At 38.5% G+C, this 18,471-nt stretch overlaps 4 protein-coding genes across 4 annotated transcripts; 2 read left to right on the top strand and 2 right to left on the bottom strand.

Annotated features, from left to right (window-relative positions):
- Nucleotides 1–2,629: 2,629 nt before the first annotated feature.
- LOC6632333 (uncharacterized) lies at nt 2,630–5,473 on the top strand. The gene is made up of 7 exons (XM_002056357.4): nt 2,630–2,896; nt 2,957–3,264; nt 3,315–3,883; nt 3,934–4,080; nt 4,138–4,248; nt 4,801–4,958; nt 5,022–5,473. The coding sequence occupies exons 1-7, from the start codon at nt 2,680–2,682 to the stop codon at nt 5,306–5,308; spliced, it is 1,797 nt and encodes a 598-aa protein (XP_002056393.1). The 5' UTR covers nt 2,630–2,679; the 3' UTR covers nt 5,309–5,473.
- Nucleotides 5,474–6,975: 1,502 nt separating this feature from the next.
- Nucleotides 6,976–9,425, top strand: LOC6632332 (uncharacterized). The gene is made up of 7 exons (XM_002056356.4): nt 6,976–7,296; nt 7,359–7,666; nt 7,727–8,277; nt 8,333–8,479; nt 8,551–8,661; nt 8,724–8,881; nt 8,944–9,425. The coding sequence occupies exons 1-7, from the start codon at nt 7,080–7,082 to the stop codon at nt 9,225–9,227; spliced, it is 1,776 nt and encodes a 591-aa protein (XP_002056392.1). The 5' UTR covers nt 6,976–7,079; the 3' UTR covers nt 9,228–9,425.
- A 1,044-nt stretch (nt 9,426–10,469) lies between these two features.
- LOC6632331 (uncharacterized) lies at nt 10,470–12,922 on the bottom strand. The gene is made up of 7 exons (XM_002056355.4): nt 12,623–12,922; nt 12,262–12,569; nt 11,650–12,206; nt 11,442–11,588; nt 11,255–11,365; nt 10,891–11,048; nt 10,470–10,827 (listed from the first exon to the last, which is right to left on the bottom strand). The coding sequence occupies exons 1-7, from the start codon at nt 12,834–12,836 to the stop codon at nt 10,550–10,552; spliced, it is 1,773 nt and encodes a 590-aa protein (XP_002056391.2). The 5' UTR covers nt 12,837–12,922; the 3' UTR covers nt 10,470–10,549.
- A 2,507-nt stretch (nt 12,923–15,429) lies between these two features.
- LOC6637140 (uncharacterized) lies at nt 15,430–17,864 on the bottom strand. The gene is made up of 7 exons (XM_032433805.2): nt 17,553–17,864; nt 17,183–17,490; nt 16,572–17,122; nt 16,370–16,516; nt 16,184–16,294; nt 15,964–16,121; nt 15,430–15,901 (listed from the first exon to the last, which is right to left on the bottom strand). Exons 1-7 carry the CDS (start codon nt 17,767–17,769, stop codon nt 15,618–15,620), a joined length of 1,776 nt encoding a protein of 591 aa, XP_032289696.1. The 5' UTR covers nt 17,770–17,864; the 3' UTR covers nt 15,430–15,617.
- Nucleotides 17,865–18,471: the final 607 nt, after the last annotated feature.

The following is an 18,471-nucleotide window of genomic DNA, read 5'->3' as shown; positions in this document are numbered from 1 at the left end:
ACTCGCTCCGTTTCCAAGCAATCGATATCGACATGCTGTTTTTTTGAGCAAGTTGAATAAATATTAAGCTAAAACTATCAATTTTAACATGTATCCTTTAGAATATTATATCAAGTATCTTTCATTTTATACCTATCGTCACTTTCCCGCTACTGTAAATCAAATTATTAATCCAAATTATATTGCCCACTAATTTAAGACAAAATGTTAGTGCAATTGACTTTTTGAGAATACACAAATATTCTATGGTATATAAGATATACTGTAGAAAATTTCGTTAGGATCGGTTAAGAAAATACCAAATTTAATTTTTACTGCGCAATTGGATGGGGCAGCCAGTGCAAATTCCAAAAATTTCTGTATACATGTTCACACACACATGCATGCGCGTTGCTTCGAAGTCTATCAACAGCATTCCAATTGCAATTGGATTCTGTGCTGCTACTTTAATTATTTTTTTTCCAATAATACTTAATTATAGATGTGGCTGTTGAGTAGAGGTATATCAAGTGGTTCATCCTGTCGCGCGCCCGGGGGATTTGTTTTGTTTTAATTTCTTTGCTGGTTTGGCTATTGAGTAGTGTCGTCAGCAAGTAATGCGGTCAGTTGCGAGTTCGAACCCTGCCAAGGGAACTTTTTATTTTCGTTGCGCTAACTGCATTTGATGTTGGAATAAGATCGTCCAGGCTATTCCTTAGTCGGGAGCTCCCGATTTGAACCTCTTGTTTTTTTTTTTTGGCTGGTGTGGCTGTTGTGTAGAGTTGTCAGAAATTAATGCGGTCAGTTTCGACCTTGAACCCTGCAAAGGGCATTTTTTTTTAAATTTATCTTTATTACTTCAAACGAGCGCGTTGCGCGAACTGCGTTTGGTGTTGGAATAAGAGGATTCAGGTATTCGCTAGTCAGAAGCTTCCGACTAGAAACTCTTACTTGTTTAAATTACAATCGAAGAGTAATTAACAGTTGCTAAGACGGCTATTCTGTTTTGTAAGATCTTAACTCGGGAGTATTAGATGGATGTAGAGCTTGAAGCATGCAGAAGGGTATATATGTGATCTCTATTCAAGAGCTCACCAGCATCGTGCGGTTGATGTTCTCGGAGGTAAAACGATTCGGAAGGCGTGCACTTCTAGCGTTGCTCTAAACTCTGCTCGTCGGATTTGGCGTGAGTCTTTTCCTCTTCCCTTCACATATCACTCCTTTAGTGTTCAGAGAGGTTAGGTGCACTGACTGTATTCTGAGAATTAAAATAAATGAAAACAGCGGACTTCTATGTGGGAATTCCAGTGGCTAGGGTGCCGTAGATGTTGATCGGTCCCTATTCTTTACATTCCCAAAATTGATAACTCGTGATTATTTTGGGTGGTTACCCCTGAACTAATGTTTTATTTAATTCAGCATAAGCAATATGACCACAGCGTATCGTATCGGTCATATCGTGTTGGCGAGGGACCTTTATATTCAATTTATTGGTACATTTTAATTAAAGTAAACTTGAAATAATAAACATATGATCTAAATGAGAATGCTTTACTCCTTAGCATTTTCTACCTAAACTAAGGCGTATAGAGCAGTGATTACTTATTAAATACAATCATGGTGGTACATATGCATTTCGAAGGCAATAAATTCGAGTAAATAATTTGTTTGCCAATTATAGGCCGTACTCACTATTAGTAAGATTTAAATTTGTCACTCACGGTTATATCCATCTGTGCAGGTTCTTTAAAGTTTTCGGTATCTGCGCATAATGAAAGTAATTTTATCGAAAGTCGCTGATACGGGTAACACTACTATGTACTCACACAAAATTCGTATATTAAGATTACATTAAAATAATAAAAAAAAAGCAAAGGAAAATAATTAAAATGAAAGATTGGCTGGCCTCCCGACAACATCAAATAGCTAATAATCCTATGCAGCAAATAAATTCCAATTAGAACGCATATGCGTGAGGTATCGAGAGAGCTAGACTATTCGAGTGCGGTTAACTTTATTTCGTTTCCAGAAAATGACTTTTCTTTTTTCACTCCTTTGTGGATTGTGTCACACCTACGTTATACGTTTCCAAGCGCGGCTATACTCTACCGAGTAAGATAAGTTATGAACGACACAAAAACAAGCTATGAAAAGGGCCGATGCCAACTTTTAGCAAACTAATTCGCCGAATAAGCGCAGATTCTGGGCGGTGGGTGAGTATGGGGCTGTTTAATGTTTATAAAGCGCGGAGGCGGCTTACGCAGACCGGCCGATAGCTGAGGTTGGTGGCCGCTGATAACGCTCCCTACGCGGATCTACGTTCAACAGTACTAACAGTCTTTCATGACAAAAGCGTCACCAGTTCAATTACTTTGTCGCGTTCGCAAATATTGCTTAGCCAAATACGTTTGTCGTCAATTTTAAATATAACCAAGAAAATGTAATTTTAGCATTGTTAATACAAAAATGATACGATAGCTCTTGCAACAATGGTTTTTGTTTAAAACATACACTAGATTTCGAGGCAGAAATAGGTTTTTGGAGTTTTCAATTTAGGTAAGCAATGAATTTACTTTCTATTTACTTACTAATTTCTGACTGTTAGTTCTTCATACGTACATTAAGTACATTTCATTTTTATTTTTTTTTTTTTTGAGATAAAAATATATAAAAAAAAACGAATAAATAAGAACACTTGCAATGCCCTGCTTCATGCGTGAGAAGAGTCTTTCACACCGCCCTCGGCGTGATAAAGCACCCGAACGAGATGTATTGGCGCCCAAGCCAGTGCATCCTCGTGCCTTGAGATTCCATGGACTCTTTGGTATGTCCTATGTGCGCCAGCATGTGATGGTTGATGATCGATGGACGCCCAACTCCTTGACGGAGGAATTCGGGGGCATGTCCCAATTGTTAGGTAAGTCTTTGACGTACATTGTACATATACACCTTAATGCCAAATACTACTTACTGATAGCCCGTCGTGCGGTCTTCAAGCGGCACGAGACAAAGGCCAATCGGCAGCGCTACTTTCTAGAAAGTAAACGGTTGAAATTACAGTGTCGCGATGGACGGTCTAAGCTTCAGAAAATACTTACCGGAGATAATACCCACAAGATTCGAAATTTCTTGACCAACCACAGGGACATGCAGCGTCTGTACCAAAGAATGCCCATACATCTGGTCGTGGACAATATCAATCAGCGTACATTTGTCCTGCGCAAGGAGCGGGATCGTCTGGAGTGTCGATTGGTTCAACTAAAAAGTCGATACCGAGATATGCTGGTAAGTCGCCGACTAAGGTCTAGCTATTGTGATTAATTTCTTAAATGCAGATGGAACGCGCCATGCTGGAAAATCGCATTAAGTATCAAAATGAATATGTGTTGGATGAGGAGATCAAATCGCGAGGTTTCATCAAAAGGATTGAGAATTCGAACGTGCGCCTGAAGGCCATCAAGGCCATCAACTCGACATATATGAAAATGATACAAGTGCTACGTCACGATGCTATCTTTTATGAGCCAATTCTGCGTTCTCTTGATGGTGACATGGAGGATCAGGCGAATTTCATAAAGCACATACTCTATTTGGGTATGCCGGCCATAGCCAAGTTTAAGGAGCTTAACTACGAGTACCGACAGTTGGAGGATAAGTCTCGGAAAAGTCTTCAGGCCAAGCTACATATGTTGTCGTCATTTAAAATCGCAAAGCCACTCGGTTCTTTGCTGGTAACGCGTGGCAAGGCAAAAGAGGAGATCCCACCCAGCGCAGATCCCAAGCGCTATTTGCGGGAAACGCGCAGCATGCTGGTGCTCAAGCTAATGCTAAAGTCTGTCGAGAAGACCATTAAGGAGGTAAAGTTTGTGACACTTTGCTCGCAGGCGCGGGAGATTTATCCACGGTAAGCGTTCCGACACAATAAACAATCCAAGTTAAATATTCCGATTGCAGCATGAAGAGCCAGGTGGACAACAATGAGAAGCTCCATCGCATCATTGAGTGCGATATGTTGGCTCATGAGATGCTCGAGACGAAAATGAAATGCGCCAATGTGTTAAAGGGTGTTCTGGTGAACAATCTATCCGAGGAGGAGATCAAGTAAGATACATTTTAAAATCTAATTTGTTACTTATTTGTCAAAATCATGCTCAACAGTCGACTTGAGCGCATTAAGGATTTGCGCAAAATGCTTGCAACCGAAACGGAGTACGAGCAGTCCACTTTAACCTATCTGAAAAATCGCGGCGATGCCTATGTAATGCTGCGGTAAGTACACACAATCTTTATTAAATTTCTGAATTAGAACTAAGGTGCCTGCATTCGAGAGACTAAAATAGAATAAAGTAGTTTAAATACCCAACAGAAAAATAACCTGCAAATATGCTTATTCATTTGAACTCTAACTACAAAGTTTTTTAGTTCCATGGCTAAGCGAATACTCGGTATTTATCATTTATCCAATATGCCTAATGAGGTGATAACGAAATAAAAAATAATTAAACAATCACTCTGACCAAGACTTTCCATAACCATGGAAGACTTTAAAATTATGCACTATGTTGCCAAACTAAGCCATTGGCAGCGAAGAATACGGAATTTTTGTTAAGTGTGTAAGATGTATCATTGTGTTGTCAGACTATGTCATAGCCGTTGAGCATGTGAGATATTTTGAACCCAGTTAAGATAAAGGAATATTTTTAAGTTTGCAATATTTTCCATAGCCATGGCGTTAAGATTAGTGGATATTTTATTTACGCAAGACTTCCCAGCATTCGATTTATTATTAATAAATAAACCTAAATAAATTTACTTTTACAGCGTAAGTATTTGGAATCTTATTGAAATACTGCGGCACGTAGATCGCCAGCCAAAATTATTACGCTCTCACTATCCGAACTCGTATTTGAAGTTGCCACTTCTCAAATTCGAAATGCTCAATATGCGCGCCGCAGCACCAGAGATTTACGAGGAAAACAGTTGAGTACAAACAATATGATATATAGCAATATAATATATCTTAAATTATTTTGATCCCACAGTTGATATTGTGATGCACGTATTGAAGCGTAAGGTGTACAAACTGATGAAGGGCTACTTGATGGAAATGAAACCGGCAATTTTAGCTCGCAATAGGGAAGAGTATCATGCCGATTTCCTTGCCAGCCTCGAATTGTTCGAGCAAATCGATGAGGATGAGCAGCAGGTTGTGTCGCCCGGAGATGATCTACTTACGGAGAACAAGACAATGGCAAATGTGCCGAATCGCAAACAGATAAAGGCGCAGAGTAGCAAATTCTTAGAGGAGCTGGCAAAACGGGATGAATAACCCACATATATCTCTTTTAGTTTAAACCAACAAAATTTTAAGTCTTCAATTTTTTAGAGAGCAGATGGCCAAATTTTTTTTTAAGAGTCCATATACATCCGATTGTAGAGTAATGCAATGAATTTGGTCATAATAAATAGTAACGAGAGGAAAAAAAAAACACAAGAAGAAAAATTGAATAAATCGTGAGCTGCATTGGACAATCGCCAGCCAAACAATGGAAGCGTTGAGGCTATGACGTTGTCTGCAGAAGCCGCTAGTTAACTTCATATAATTGATCCAAAATTGCTGCAAACAGTCGGTTGGCAGCGCTGTCTGGGATTTCATCGCCTCAACTTTGGCTTTTGCTTTGGATTTCGGCTGCAATGCGACGCCCTCCCGTTTGGGGTTTCAGTAGTCGCCACAATTGTAGGAAGAATTGCGCCCCGGTTGCCACACAATATAATTGTGGACAAGAGAGTCTCTCATTTTATTTATGAGCTGTGTACACAGATACCTATCTTATAGATTAAAGCTGCGATTGTTCTTCATTTAAAAAATAGTTTTGGATATTATACGATCTGTGGGTTCAATGACATACCTTATAACACTTGGGTGCTAAATATTTAAATAATATTCAGCAATAAGCTCGTTATAGTGTGCATAAGCATTATAATAGACCCCAATTATCATTTCCTCTGACCCCAAAAAGCCACTTCCTCTAGGGAGAAACCGAAAATTGTATTGTATATGAGCTAGTATCATAAAAATTTAACAACTTTATTTAGACAAATAAACTTAGTGCCATTCAAGCGGTCATTGTCAACTTAAAAACAAGTAAGAGGTTCTAGTCGGGAGCTCCCGAATAGGGGATACCCCGAACCCTCTTCATCCAACATCAAATGCATATATATATATTCTATTTTAGAAGCTTTATGTCAAGTTTGGTAACTCTAGCTCTTATTATTTATCAAAATTGCCCAAAAAACAGGATATCGATATCGATTTTGATCGATTTCTAGGAAACGGAATATGTTATCGATTATCGTAAACAAACTCGATCTGCGCAGGCACTAGAAGCACCTACATACAAAACTTCAAGTCTATAGCTCTTATATGTTCTGAGATCCTTGCGTTCATACATACGGACGGACGGACGGACAGACAGACGGAAATGGCTAGATCGACTCGGCTATTGATGCTGATCAAGAATATATATACTTTATGGGGTCGGAGATGCTTCCTTCTGCCTGTTACATACATTTGGATTTTGCACAAATACAATATACCCTTATACCCATTTTTAATTGGTTCAGGGTATATAAAAGAAACATAACTAATTTTGTATTGTTATGTGTAATCTATTCTATTTTATTTTCACACACGATTTTGTTTATTGTTAAAAATTCTTGTTGATTTCAAGGCAGTATAAAATATGCAAAAAATGAGAAATAACTCGTATTTGTAAAGCATTCCAAGCTAGTTTCAATTTGGTCCCGTAAGTGCAAAATAAATGTGTAAAAAAATTACTTTAGTCTTTTATACATTTGTAAAATTATATAAGTGCATAAAATAGCAGATCGTCATGTATTTAAACTGGGTGGCAACTCTGTTTAAATATATTGAGGTTAGGTGACGTAGTTTTAGTAGTAATCTAGCAATTCAGGAATAGTTATCAACTCTTGGAACATAGTTAAACTGGAAATATTCATTACAAATATACGACTCACTCAAGATAAACATCAAACATAACACTCAAACATATTATAAAACACAAATAAATATATACACAATGCCGTGTTATAAGCAAGAGAAGAGCCTAGATTTCCGTCCCCGGCGGGATACCACGAATGATACGGATCCAATGGCCCCGAAGCCGGTTCGTCCGCGCGCCTTAAAATACCATGGACTCTTCGGCATGTCTATTGCGGCCCAGCATCTCATTGTTGACGATAACTGGTCTCCGAGCTCGATCAATGAGCAATTTACAAACATGAGCGAGCTGCTAAGTGAGTAATGCACGCTATTTGCGCACATATCCTGTTGTCCTGATCATAAAATGCTTCCTTAGATCGATTCTTAATATACAAACGGCATGAGACGAAGACGAATCATTCGCGCCTCTTGGTGGAGAGTAAGCGTTTGAAAACGCAGTGCACTGATGGGCGCATCAAGCTGAAAAATATCTCGTCTGGGAATAACGCCCATAAGATACGCAACCTTTTGATCGAGCACAAGGGCATGCAGCGTCTCTACCAGAAGATGCCCATTCACCTGATAGCGGACAATATCAATCAGCGCACCTTTGTCCTGCGCAAGGAGCGGGATCGTCTGGAGGACCGTTTGACGGGGCTAAAAATGAAATATAAAATCCTATTAGTTGGTCACAAGTTAGAAGTTCAATGATCAAACACATATGAAGACTTCACTTTCTTACAGATAAACCGATCGAAGGTGGAAAATATGATCAAGTACGAGAATGAGTTTATGCTGGAGGAGGAGCGCCTATCACGTGTATTTCAGAAGAGAATAGAAAACTCCAACATGCGTTTGAAAGCCTTTCGCACCATTAACATCACATACAAGAAAATGGTGCAGGTGCTATTGCAGGATGAAATATTTTATGAGCCTATTTTGCGCTCTCTCGACCACGACATGGAGGATCAGGTGAATTTTATAAAGCACATACTCTACCTTGGCATGCCAGCGATCGCCAAGTTTAAGCAACTAAATTACGAGTTCTTGCAATTGGAGTCGAAGTCGCGAAAAAATCTTCAAGCTAAAATACAAATATTGAACTCCCTGAAAAAGCCTGTTGTTACCGGCCCGCCGGTAGTCAAGGTCAGAGAGATATTAGCAGACCCCAAGCGGTATGTGCGTGAGACCGAGAGCATGCACACTCTCAAGGTGCAGCTGCTGGCCATTGAAAAAACGATTAAAAACCTAAAATTAACGACCTTATGCTCGCAAGCGAAGGAGATTTATCCGCGGTAAGTCTTCAAGTCTTCAAGTCAGTTAAAAACTGTATCTAAATTCTTTCCACAGCATTAAGAGTAAATTTGAGGAAAATGTAAAACTGTGTCGTAAGACCGATCATGATTGGCAATGTAAGCAAATGCTGCACACCAAAAAGCAATGCGCCAGTATGCTCTCGGACTTATTAATAAATAATCTATCCGAGGAGGAAATTAAGTAAGAAGCCTTTTTAATTTATTCATATTGTTCTTTAATAAATTATTATATTTATCTTATCTGCTCGACAGTCGCCTGGAGCGCATTGAAGAATTAAAAAAACTTCTGAAATCTGAAAACGAATTTGAGGAGGAAAATGTCTCGTATATTAGGAATCGCGCCGATCTGTATGTGATGTTGCGGTGAGCTGTTAAAAAATGCACCGTATTTCAATCAGATTTGTAATTTCTATTTGTTTTCACAGCCTATTTCTTTGGAATTTGATGGAAGTCCTCCGCCATATAGATCGAAGTCCGAAACAAGTTCATAGAGATTATCCAAATTCGTATTTGAGGCTGCCACTTCTCAAATTCGAGCTGTACCACACATACGCTGTGCCCCCAGAGCTGTATCCGACTAATAGTTGAGTTGAGTTATCCTCTTGAAGGAATCGTATAACATTTTGTGTTTTCTGCTATACACAGTTGACGTAATTATGCATTTACTTAAGCGTTCGGTATACAAGCTGATGAAGGGCTACAGTCCGAAGATGAGTGCAAGATTAAAGGAAAGTAAAAATAGTTATCATCTCGCTTTTCTGGCTACTTTTGAGCCGCGCGAAACCACCAAAGATGAAGAGCAAGATAGACCTACGATGGGGGATGATTTAATTAACGACAAGGCCATGGCCAACATTCCGAATAGCAAAAAGATTAAGGCACTGAGTGCCAAAATTGTGGAGGAAGCTTTCAAACGGGAATTACAATAGCTTTTTTTGGCTTTGTGTCTAAAAATATTATTTAGCTTGAGATACACATTTTCATATTACATCTTACACATTACATATATACACTGCGATTCATCAGATTACATTCTTAGCAATTGCTCAATATTGTCAAAAACCTCTCAAAATTTTTGTCCACTTAACTTATCAACTTTCTTACAATAAAACCACAATGACTTTTCTAGCATTTAAGATGTTACAATTAGTTTTTAAGTAAAACTATACAAAAACAAGAGGTTCTAGTCTAGGAAATGCCCTAAACCCTCGTATTCCAACACCAAACTCAGCTCGCGCTACAAACGAGCGCTTAGCGCGTGCTGCATTTGGGTGTTGGAATAAGAGGGTTCAAGGTATCCCCTAGACAAGAACTCCCGACTAGAAGCTCTTGGCGCTTTTTTTGTTTTGTTTTTGATTTAAAAACAGTTGCGAGAACTTTCGGTGGGATTGGTCGTCGCAAAGCAATGCGGAAGATAACCAGATACGTTGTAGCTAGGACAGCGCAGCTGTCCTGTGTGTATCTGTAATTTTGATTGTTAAATGATTATTTTGAAATATTTATTCTTGGTTCATTTAAGAATTCAGTTAGTTCCCTTAAATATAGTTGCTCTTTTTTTTTAGGATATCTTCAGTTGTGTTGGCTAGAGGGAAAATTGTATATTTTCTTCTTAATATGTTAAATTTATGGCATTGGAAAATTAAGTATTCTGCGCCGTCCGCAATCTGGTGAATAGGCATCCTCTGGAATAGACGTTGCATATCCCTGTGGTTGATCAAAAAGTTGCGTATCTTATAGGCGTTATTGCGGGACAAGATATTGTCCAGCTTAATGCGGCCATCCACTGCTTTTTCGAACGCTTTTTTTATCTCTTGCCAGGTGAAGCAACGCACTAAGAAGCCACTCACGCCAATAAATTGGGGGCATAGCGCGGTGGGCGTCTACTTCTCATCCACAATGAGATGCTGAAGAGTCCATAATATCTGATGGCACGTGCACGCAATGACTTGGGAGCCATCGCGTCTGTCATCTGTCTAATTCTGGGCTTTTTGCTTGAAGCTTACTTTATTAATTTCTATTCAGCTTAAATCTTTTTTTTTCTATATATTTTTTAATACACATAAATACATAAAATCGAATTAAAGAAACCAATAAGGTTTCTCTCAAATTCATCATGTTTCCCTCAAAAAATGTTGTATAAGATTCGTGTATAGTTTATTATAATAGTCAACAAATATATATTATTTAAAAGTATAGAAAATACCATTTATCTAATTTTTTTGTCTTTTTTTTTTTTGTTAAAAATATTATCTTAGTTGTCTTCATTGACTCTGGCCGATTCCACAACTTTTGCACTGAAAGCCTTAATTTGCTTTCGAGACGGAATCGTGGCATTCTCTTTCTCATAGTCGAGACCAGCCACAGCCATGTGCTCATCGTCTTCATTGACATTTGAATACATTTGGCGAGTAGCCAGAAAAGCCTGATGATATTTATTGCGGCAGATCCGCGTCTCCGATTCCATCTGCACCTTGTAGGCCTTTACCAGCTTGAAAACCTTACGCTTGAGAACATGCATGAGTTTATCAACTGCGTATTTCAAAATAATTAATATTTGTAATGATTTTTATGTGGTACGTAGCTTAACTTAACTGTCTTCCTCGTAAAAGCCTGGCGGCAAGGCGCGCATATCAAACAATTCGAATTTAAGCAATGGTAACTTCAAATACGAATTGGGATATCTACAAGTGAAATTCCTGGGATCATGATCAACATTTTGCAAAATAGCATTAAGGTTCCAAATGCTAACGCTGCATTAAATAAGTAAAACGGATTAGAACAGAAAAAAAGGTAAGAAAGTGTAGATATCCTTGGCATGCCGAAGATTGAATACCACTGTAGATATACGCATATATGATACCAAATAAATTGCTAAATCAAAGTTCGTGTTGAAATTGAGAGGATATCCCGATATCGAATCGGATGTTAATGCTGATCAGAAATATATATACTTTACCGTAACATTACGTAAATATCCGCGCAATTATTGATATGGTCCATAACAGATTGCTCGAAATCCTCATCCTTATTTAAAATAATTTTCAATTCTCGAATGCGTTCTAGTCGACTGTCGAATAATATTAATAATAATATATGTATATATATATACAAGGATATATGAAATAATTCCAAACAGTACACACTTGACTTCCTCTTCGGATAGATTGTTTACTAGCACCTCGTCCAGCACAGTCGTGCATTTCATTTTGGACCTGAGCATGTGATGAGCCTGCAGATCGTTTTCGATCTTCCTGCGAAGGCTTTTATTGTTCTGGACTTGACCTTTAACGCTGCAAAACGCAAAAATGCTTAAATTTGGTTAAATTTTGCCTAGAATATCTGTGTACTAACCGTGGAAAAATCTCCTTGGCTTGAGAGCAAAGTGTTACATATTTTAAGTTTTTGATGGTTTCTTCGATGGACCTTGACTGGTTCTTCAGCGATGCCATGCTGCGCGTCTCTCGCACATAGCGTTGGGTATCTTCGGCGGTGACCGGTTTCAATTTATCCTTCGGTGGACCCACAACAGCAGCAGGCTTTTGCAATGAAACTAAGATTTTCAGCTTTTCCCGCAGATTTTTCCGCGACCTTTCATCCAAAAGCTTGAACTCACGATTGAGCTCATTAAACTCGTTAATGGCTGGCATGCCGAGATAGAGGATATGTTTAATCATATTTGTCTGATCCTCGATGTCGTCATCGAGCGAACGCAGAATGGGCTCATAAAATATTTCATCCTGCGACAGAACTTGCACCATTTTTTTATATGTAGTATTAATGGTACGAATGGCTCTGAGCCGCACACTAGAGTTTTCTATTTTTTTAAGCAACACACGCGACATGACTTCCTCCTCTAGAACAAACTCGTTTTCGTATATGATCCGATTCTCCACATCGGAGCGATCTATCTGTTAAAGTAGGTATATTGATCCATAATTCACCTTCTCGGAGCCTTATACGTACCAGAAGTTGATTGTATTTACGTTTTAGCTGATCCAAGCGATTACTTAAACGATCTCGCTCCTTACGCATGACAAAAGTACGCTGATTGATATTTTCCAAGATCTGATCTATGGGCATCCTCTGGTAGAGACGCTGCATGTCTGTCCGTTTGATCAAATAGTTGCGTATCTCATGGGCATTATTCCCGGTCGAGATATTCTGCAACTTAAGGCGGCCATCGACGCACTGCGCTTTCAATCGTTTACTCTCGCTGCAGAGACGCCTGCGGTTAGCTTCCTTTTGATGCAGACTGTATATGCGGCGACGGGCTAAGGAACAGCATAGGTTCAGAATCATAGAATCTGATGAAACAGGCACTTACTCAGCAAGTCATTCATGAGCGTGAACTGCTCGTTTAGCGAATCGGGCGACCAGTTATTGTCAACAACGAGATGTTGGCTCACAAACCCCATGCCCAGAAGTCCATGGTATTTCATGGACCGTGGACGAACTGGCTTAATCACGACGTCTTTCCCATTCCGCTTACCCCGCTGCGGGCCCACTGATAGATTCCTCTCTCGCTTAAAGCACGGCATTTTAGATAAATGTAGTTAATATATTTTTTAATATATATGTTTGTATTGTTATGTGCGTCTCAATTGGAATGAGTTGTATGCTTTGAATGTTAGCTTCGCGTTTTGAATAAGTTCATTAAGATGAAAGTTTTTCCACAGCCAACATTCTGAACGGATAAGAACATGACTTAAAAAAAACAAGTAACAGGTTCTAGTCGGGAGCTCCCGACTAGGGGATACCCTGAACCCTCTTCATCCAACATCAAATGCATATATATATTCTATTTTAGAAGCTATATGTCAAGTTTGGTAACTCTAGCTCTTATTATTTATCAAAATTGCCCAAAAAACAGAATATCAATATCGATTTGTATCGATTGCTTGGAAAAGGAGTAAGTTATCGATTATCGGAAAGAAACTCGATCTGCGCAGGCACTAGGAGCACCTTCATCTAAATTTCAAGTCTCTAGCTCTTATAGGCTCTGAGATCCTTGCGTTCATACATACGGACGGACGGACGGACAGACAGACGGAAATGGCTAGATCGACTCGGCTATTGATGCTCATCAAGAATATATATACTTTATGGGGTCGGAGATGCTTCCTTCTGCCTGTTACACACATTTGGATTTTGCACAAATACAATATATCCTTATGCCCATTTTTAATGGGTTCAGGGTATAAAAAATCTTATAAAATATGTTTTCAAATTAAATATGAAATTTATTGGCCCATTCCTGCTTTCAGAGTATCGAAATATTAAAAAGCTGAACATTTTTTCATGATAATTCGAATTTTCAAAAGCTTTGAGCAATAATTATATATATAATGAAATATTTTTGTTGTTTTATGTTTTTGCAAAAGTTTGCAATTATTGTGAGTCATAAACTGCAATTGAAAATTCAGTTGTCTTTTTGCGCAGTTTGAATTATACAATTTCTTTAAATTAACTCTTAATGGGGCGGCAACAATCGTGTGGTTTCCCAAGCGGATAGGAGAGCTATATTGAGGGAATCTATAAAATCACACTATTCGTCTTTCATAATAAAGGAAAAAACAGAAGCTAAAGTGATTTTATCCACGGTTCAAAGAGCGATCGTTAGGGGGTTTATGATGGTGTGGGGAGCTATATCATACTATTACACCTGCGAATTGCATTCTTAACATCTCGTATGAACGCAGAAAGCTGCAACAGCCTTTCCCCATTTCCCAAATTATTTAGGGATCTGAAATGGCATTTCCAGCACGATAATAGCCCAGTTCATATTGCCCGCTCCTTGAAAACCACCATATTCGCCTGACTTAATGTCAAGACTGTTTGGGGATGGATGGCTCAAAAAATATACGAGTCCGGAAAACAATATAGAACAAAATCTGAGTTAACCGAAGGCATCAGACACGCTGGGTCCACAATTTGCTTACAGTACATTAAAAATAACTTTATAATTCAATTCCCAATCGAATGTACGAAGCGATTGTCAACAAAGGCGGTACGACATACTACTAAATTAATTTAAAAATCCTTGCAATCTCTATATAAAAAATGTTTGTTTCGGCCTTAAACTCAATTTCAATGTTCTTTGGTCAAATTCATTTGAGGGTAGTTTCGTATTTTTTGGAAAATCCCTCTCTCGGAATAAATGAGGGTCAAAGATTTGGTGGGCAACGTTTCGCGCTCAAATTCATTTCCAAAGATCTACATGAAAAATCATTTTTGACTTGTTTCACATTGTTTCACAGTTATAAAATCATTGCCAAAGCTTATGGACAACATACGTGCCACGGGCAAGGTCGGGTTATACCCACTATCGTTGATCAAATATTTTGGAAAAATATTTTGTATACCCTGAACCCATTGAAAATGGGTAAATGGGGTATAATGTATTTGTGCAAATGTATGTAAAAGGCAAAAGGAAGAATCTTCGACCCCATAAAGTATATATATTCTTGATCAGCATCATTATCCGAGTCGATCTAGCCATGTCCGTCCGTCTGCCTGTCCGTATGTATGACCGCAAAGATATTAGAAGCTATAAGAGCGACTTAAAATAGCTGTAGGTCCTCCTAGTGCCCGCGCAGATGGATATAGATACCTATCACCACCTTAATCAAGGTAATAACCGAACTTAATGCAATTGAATTTTGTAGAAAATTTCATGAAAATCGGTTAAGAAACACGTGTTTACGACACCAATTCAAAGAATATCTGTATGCATATACACACACACATTCATGCGCGACTGCTTCGTATTCATCAACAGCATTATAGTTGCTATTGTGTTGTTTTCTGTGCTACTATTTTATTTGGTTTTTTTCTCACTAATTGGTGTGGCTGTTGAGTAAAGGCGGTGGCAAGTGGAGTTGTCTGTCGCGAGTTCTAGTCCTACCGGGGTAACAATTTTTTTTTATGACTGGTGCGGTTGTTGAGGAGAGACGGCGGCAAGTAGTACGGTTAGTTTGACGTTCGAGCCCTGCCAAGGGACTAAAGCAAAAGAGCACATAACGCTAGCTGAACATGGTGTTGAAAAAGGAGGGTTCAGGGTATTCCCTAGTCGGGAGCTCCCGACTAGAACTTACTTGTTTCTGTAGTTTTAGTTAAAAATTAATTGTAATATCTTCAATGCTAGAAAAGCCATCGTTTTATTTAAAAAAGAATTGACAAGTTAAATAGACAAAAATTTTGAGAGGATAGTTCAAATTACATATGTATATGTATATATGTAATGTGTTAGATGTAAGAAGTAATATGAAAATGTGTATCTCAAACAAAATAATATTTATAGACACAAAGCCAAACAAAAGCTATTGTAATTCCCGTTTGAAAGCTTCCTCCACAATTTTAGCACTCAGTGCCTTAATCTTTTTGCTATTCGGAATGTTGGCCATGGCCTTGTCGGTAATTAAATCATTTCCCGTCGTAGGTTTATCTTGCTCTTCGTCATGGATGTTTTCGAGCGGCTCAAAAGTAGCCAAAAAAGCAAGATGGTAACTATTTTCACTCTCCTTTAATCTTGCATTCATCTTCGGACTGTAGCCCTTCATCAGCTTGTATACCGAACGCTTAAGTAAATGCATTAATACATCAACTGTGTATATCAGAAAACACAAAATGTTATACGATTCCTTCAAGAGGATAACTCAACTCAACTATTTGTCGGATATAGCTCTGGGGGCACTGCGTACATCTGGTACAGCTCGAATTTGAGAAGTGGTAGCCTCAAATACGAATTTGGATAATCTCTATGAACTTGTTTCGGACTTCGATCTATATGGCGGAGAACTTCCATCAAATTCCAAAGAAATAGGCTGTGAAAACAAATAGAAATTACAAATCTGATTGAAATACGGTGCATTTTTTAACAGCTCACCGCAACATCACATACAGATCGGCGCGATTCCTAATATACGAGACATTTTCCTCCTCAAATTCGTTTTCAGCTTTCAGAAGTTTTTTCAATTCTTCAATGCGCTCCAGGCGACTGTCGAGCAGATAAGATAAATAAAATAATTTATTAAAGAACAATATGAATAAATAAATTGTAAAGGCTTCTTACTTAATTTCCTCCTCGGATAGATTATTTATTAATAAGTCCGAGAGCATTCTGGCGCATTGCTTTTTGGTGAGCAACATTCGCTTACATTGCCAATCATGTTCGGTCTTACGACACAGTTTTACATTTTCCTCAAATTTACTCTTAATGCTGTGGAAAGAATTTAGATACAGTTTTTAACTGACTTGAAGACTTGAAGACTTACCGCGGATAAATCTCCTTCGCTTGCGAGCATAAGGTCGTTAATTTTAGGTTTTTAATCGTTTTTTCAATGGCCAGCAGCTGCACCTTGAGAGTGTGCATGCTCTCGGTCTCACGCACATAGCGCTTGGGGTCTGCTAATATCTCTCTGACCTTGACTACCGGCGGGCCGGTAACAACAGGCTTTTTCAGGGAGTTCAATATTTGTATTTTAGCTTGAAGATTTTTTCGCGACTTCGACTCCAATTGTAAGAACTCGTGGTTGAGCTCCCTGAACTTGGCTATCGCTGGCATGCCAAGGTAGAGTATGTGCTTTATAAAATTCACCTGATCCTCCATGTCGTGGTCGAGAGAGCGCAAAATAGGCTCATAAAATATTTCATCCTGCAATAGCACCTGCACCATTTTCTTGTATGTGATGTTAATGGTGCGAATGGCTTTTAAACGCATATTAGAGTTTTCTATTTTCTTCTGAAATACACGCGATAGGCGCTCCTCCTCCAGCATAAACTCATTCTCGTACTTGATCATATTTTCCACCTTCGATCGGTTTATCTGTAAGAAAGTGAAGTCTTCATATGTGTTTGATCATTGAACTTCTAACTTGTGACTAACTAATAGGATTTTATATTTCATTTTTAGCCCCGTCAAACGGTCCTCCAGACGATCTCGCTCCTTGCGCAGGACAAAGGTGCGCTGATTGATATTGTCCGCAATCTGGTGAATGGGCATCTTCTGGTAGAGACGCTGCATGTTCTTGTGCTCGATCAAAAGGTTGCGTATCTTATGGGCGTTATTCGCAGACGAGATATACTTCAGCTTGATGCGCCCATCAGAGCACTGCGTTTTCAAACGCTTACTCTCCACCAAGAGTTTCGACTGATTCGTCCTCGTCTCATGCCGTTTGTATATTAAGAAGCGATCTAAGGAAGCATTTTATGATCAGGACAACAGGATATGTGCGCCAATAGCGTGCAGTACGTACTTAGCAGCTCGCTCATGTTTGTAAATTGCTCATTGATCGAGCTCGGAGACCAGTTATCGTCAACAATGAGATGCTGGGCCGCAATGGACATGCCGAAGAGTCCATGGTATTTTAAGGCGCGCGGACGAACCGGCTTCGGGGCCATTGGATCCGTATCATTCGTGGTATCCCGCCGGGGACGGAAATCTAGGCTCTTCTCTTGCTTAAAACACGGCATTGTGTATATATTTATTTGTGTTTTATAATATGTTGGAGTATTATGTTTTATCTATATCTTGAGTGAGTCGTATATTTGTAATGAATATTTCCAGTTTTACTATGTTCAAAGAGTTGATAACTATTCCTGGATTGCTAGATTACTACTAAAACTACGTCACCTAACCTCAAAGAGCTGCCACCCAGTTTAAATACATGACGATCTGCTATTTGATGCACTTATATAATTTTACAAATGTATAAAAAGACTAAAGTAATTTTTTTACACATTTATTTTGCACTAACATTTCTTTTTGTATTTTTTTTTTCGTTTTTCTTCTTTTTTTTCAACAGAAGTTTTCATACAGTTCGTAAAATGTGTCAATAGAAGTTTCTGTTGACGCTCTGTTGAGTATGTAATATTACTTATGTTAATAAAAATGATTCTGCTTTTCGTGAAAATATTTGGTGTACATTCTTTCTTTTACTTTCGCTGGGTAAAATTTACCTTATGGAAATGCATTAACAATTCGTTTACAAATAAATTTCTGGCGTTTCTTTTAATTGTTTACATGATGTGTTCGACAAACTGTATTTCACTTCTCATAATAAACTACAAGTTATGTATGTATGTATGTACGAGAATAGCTAACACGCTAAGCTTTTATTGGGAATTGCATGTGCTTTTTAATGTAAATATTTAAGTTATATCTTTACCTTTCTT

The sequence above is a fragment of the Drosophila virilis genome, chromosome 2 (genome assembly GCF_030788295.1).
Source record: "Drosophila virilis strain 15010-1051.87 chromosome 2, Dvir_AGI_RSII-ME, whole genome shotgun sequence".
Lineage (NCBI taxonomy): Eukaryota > Metazoa > Arthropoda > Insecta > Diptera > Drosophilidae > Drosophila > Drosophila virilis.
Note: the sequence above shows the minus strand (reverse complement) of the source record. Positions and strands in the feature narration are given on the sequence as shown.

Excerpts from the sequence above, each read along its gene's own strand:
- LOC6632333 (XM_002056357.4), top strand. The coding sequence starts at position 2,680 with ATGCCCTGCTTCATGCGTGAGAAGAGTCTTTCACACCGCCCTCGGCGT. Across the intron at positions 3,265-3,314 it reads GTCGATACCGAGATATGCTG|ATGGAACGCGCCATGCTGGA; the intron begins GTAAGTCGCCGA and ends TCTTAAATGCAG. Across the intron at positions 3,884-3,933 it reads GCGCGGGAGATTTATCCACG|CATGAAGAGCCAGGTGGACA; the intron begins GTAAGCGTTCCG and ends TTCCGATTGCAG.
- LOC6632331 (XM_002056355.4), bottom strand. The coding sequence starts at position 12,836 with ATGCCGTGCTTTAAGCGAGAGAGGAATCTATCAGTGGGCCCGCAGCGG. Across the intron at positions 11,366-11,441 it reads CTATCCGAAGAGGAAGTCAA|TCGACTAGAACGCATTCGAG; the intron begins GTGTGTACTGTT and ends ATTATTCGACAG. Across the intron at positions 11,049-11,254 it reads GATATTTACGTAATGTTACG|CGTTAGCATTTGGAACCTTA; the intron begins GTAAAGTATATA and ends TATTTAATGCAG.
- LOC6637140 (XM_032433805.2), bottom strand. The coding sequence starts at position 17,769 with ATGCCGTGTTTTAAGCAAGAGAAGAGCCTAGATTTCCGTCCCCGGCGG. Across the intron at positions 17,491-17,552 it reads AAACATGAGCGAGCTGCTAA|ATCGCTTCTTAATATACAAA; the intron begins GTACGTACTGCA and ends ATGCTTCCTTAG. Across the intron at positions 15,902-15,963 it reads AGAGCTATATCCGACAAATA|TTGATGTATTAATGCATTTA; the intron begins GTTGAGTTGAGT and ends TGATATACACAG.
- LOC6632332 (XM_002056356.4), top strand. The coding sequence starts at position 7,080 with ATGCCGTGTTATAAGCAAGAGAAGAGCCTAGATTTCCGTCCCCGGCGG. Across the intron at positions 7,297-7,358 it reads AAACATGAGCGAGCTGCTAA|ATCGATTCTTAATATACAAA; the intron begins GTGAGTAATGCA and ends ATGCTTCCTTAG. Across the intron at positions 8,480-8,550 it reads CTATCCGAGGAGGAAATTAA|TCGCCTGGAGCGCATTGAAG; the intron begins GTAAGAAGCCTT and ends TCTGCTCGACAG.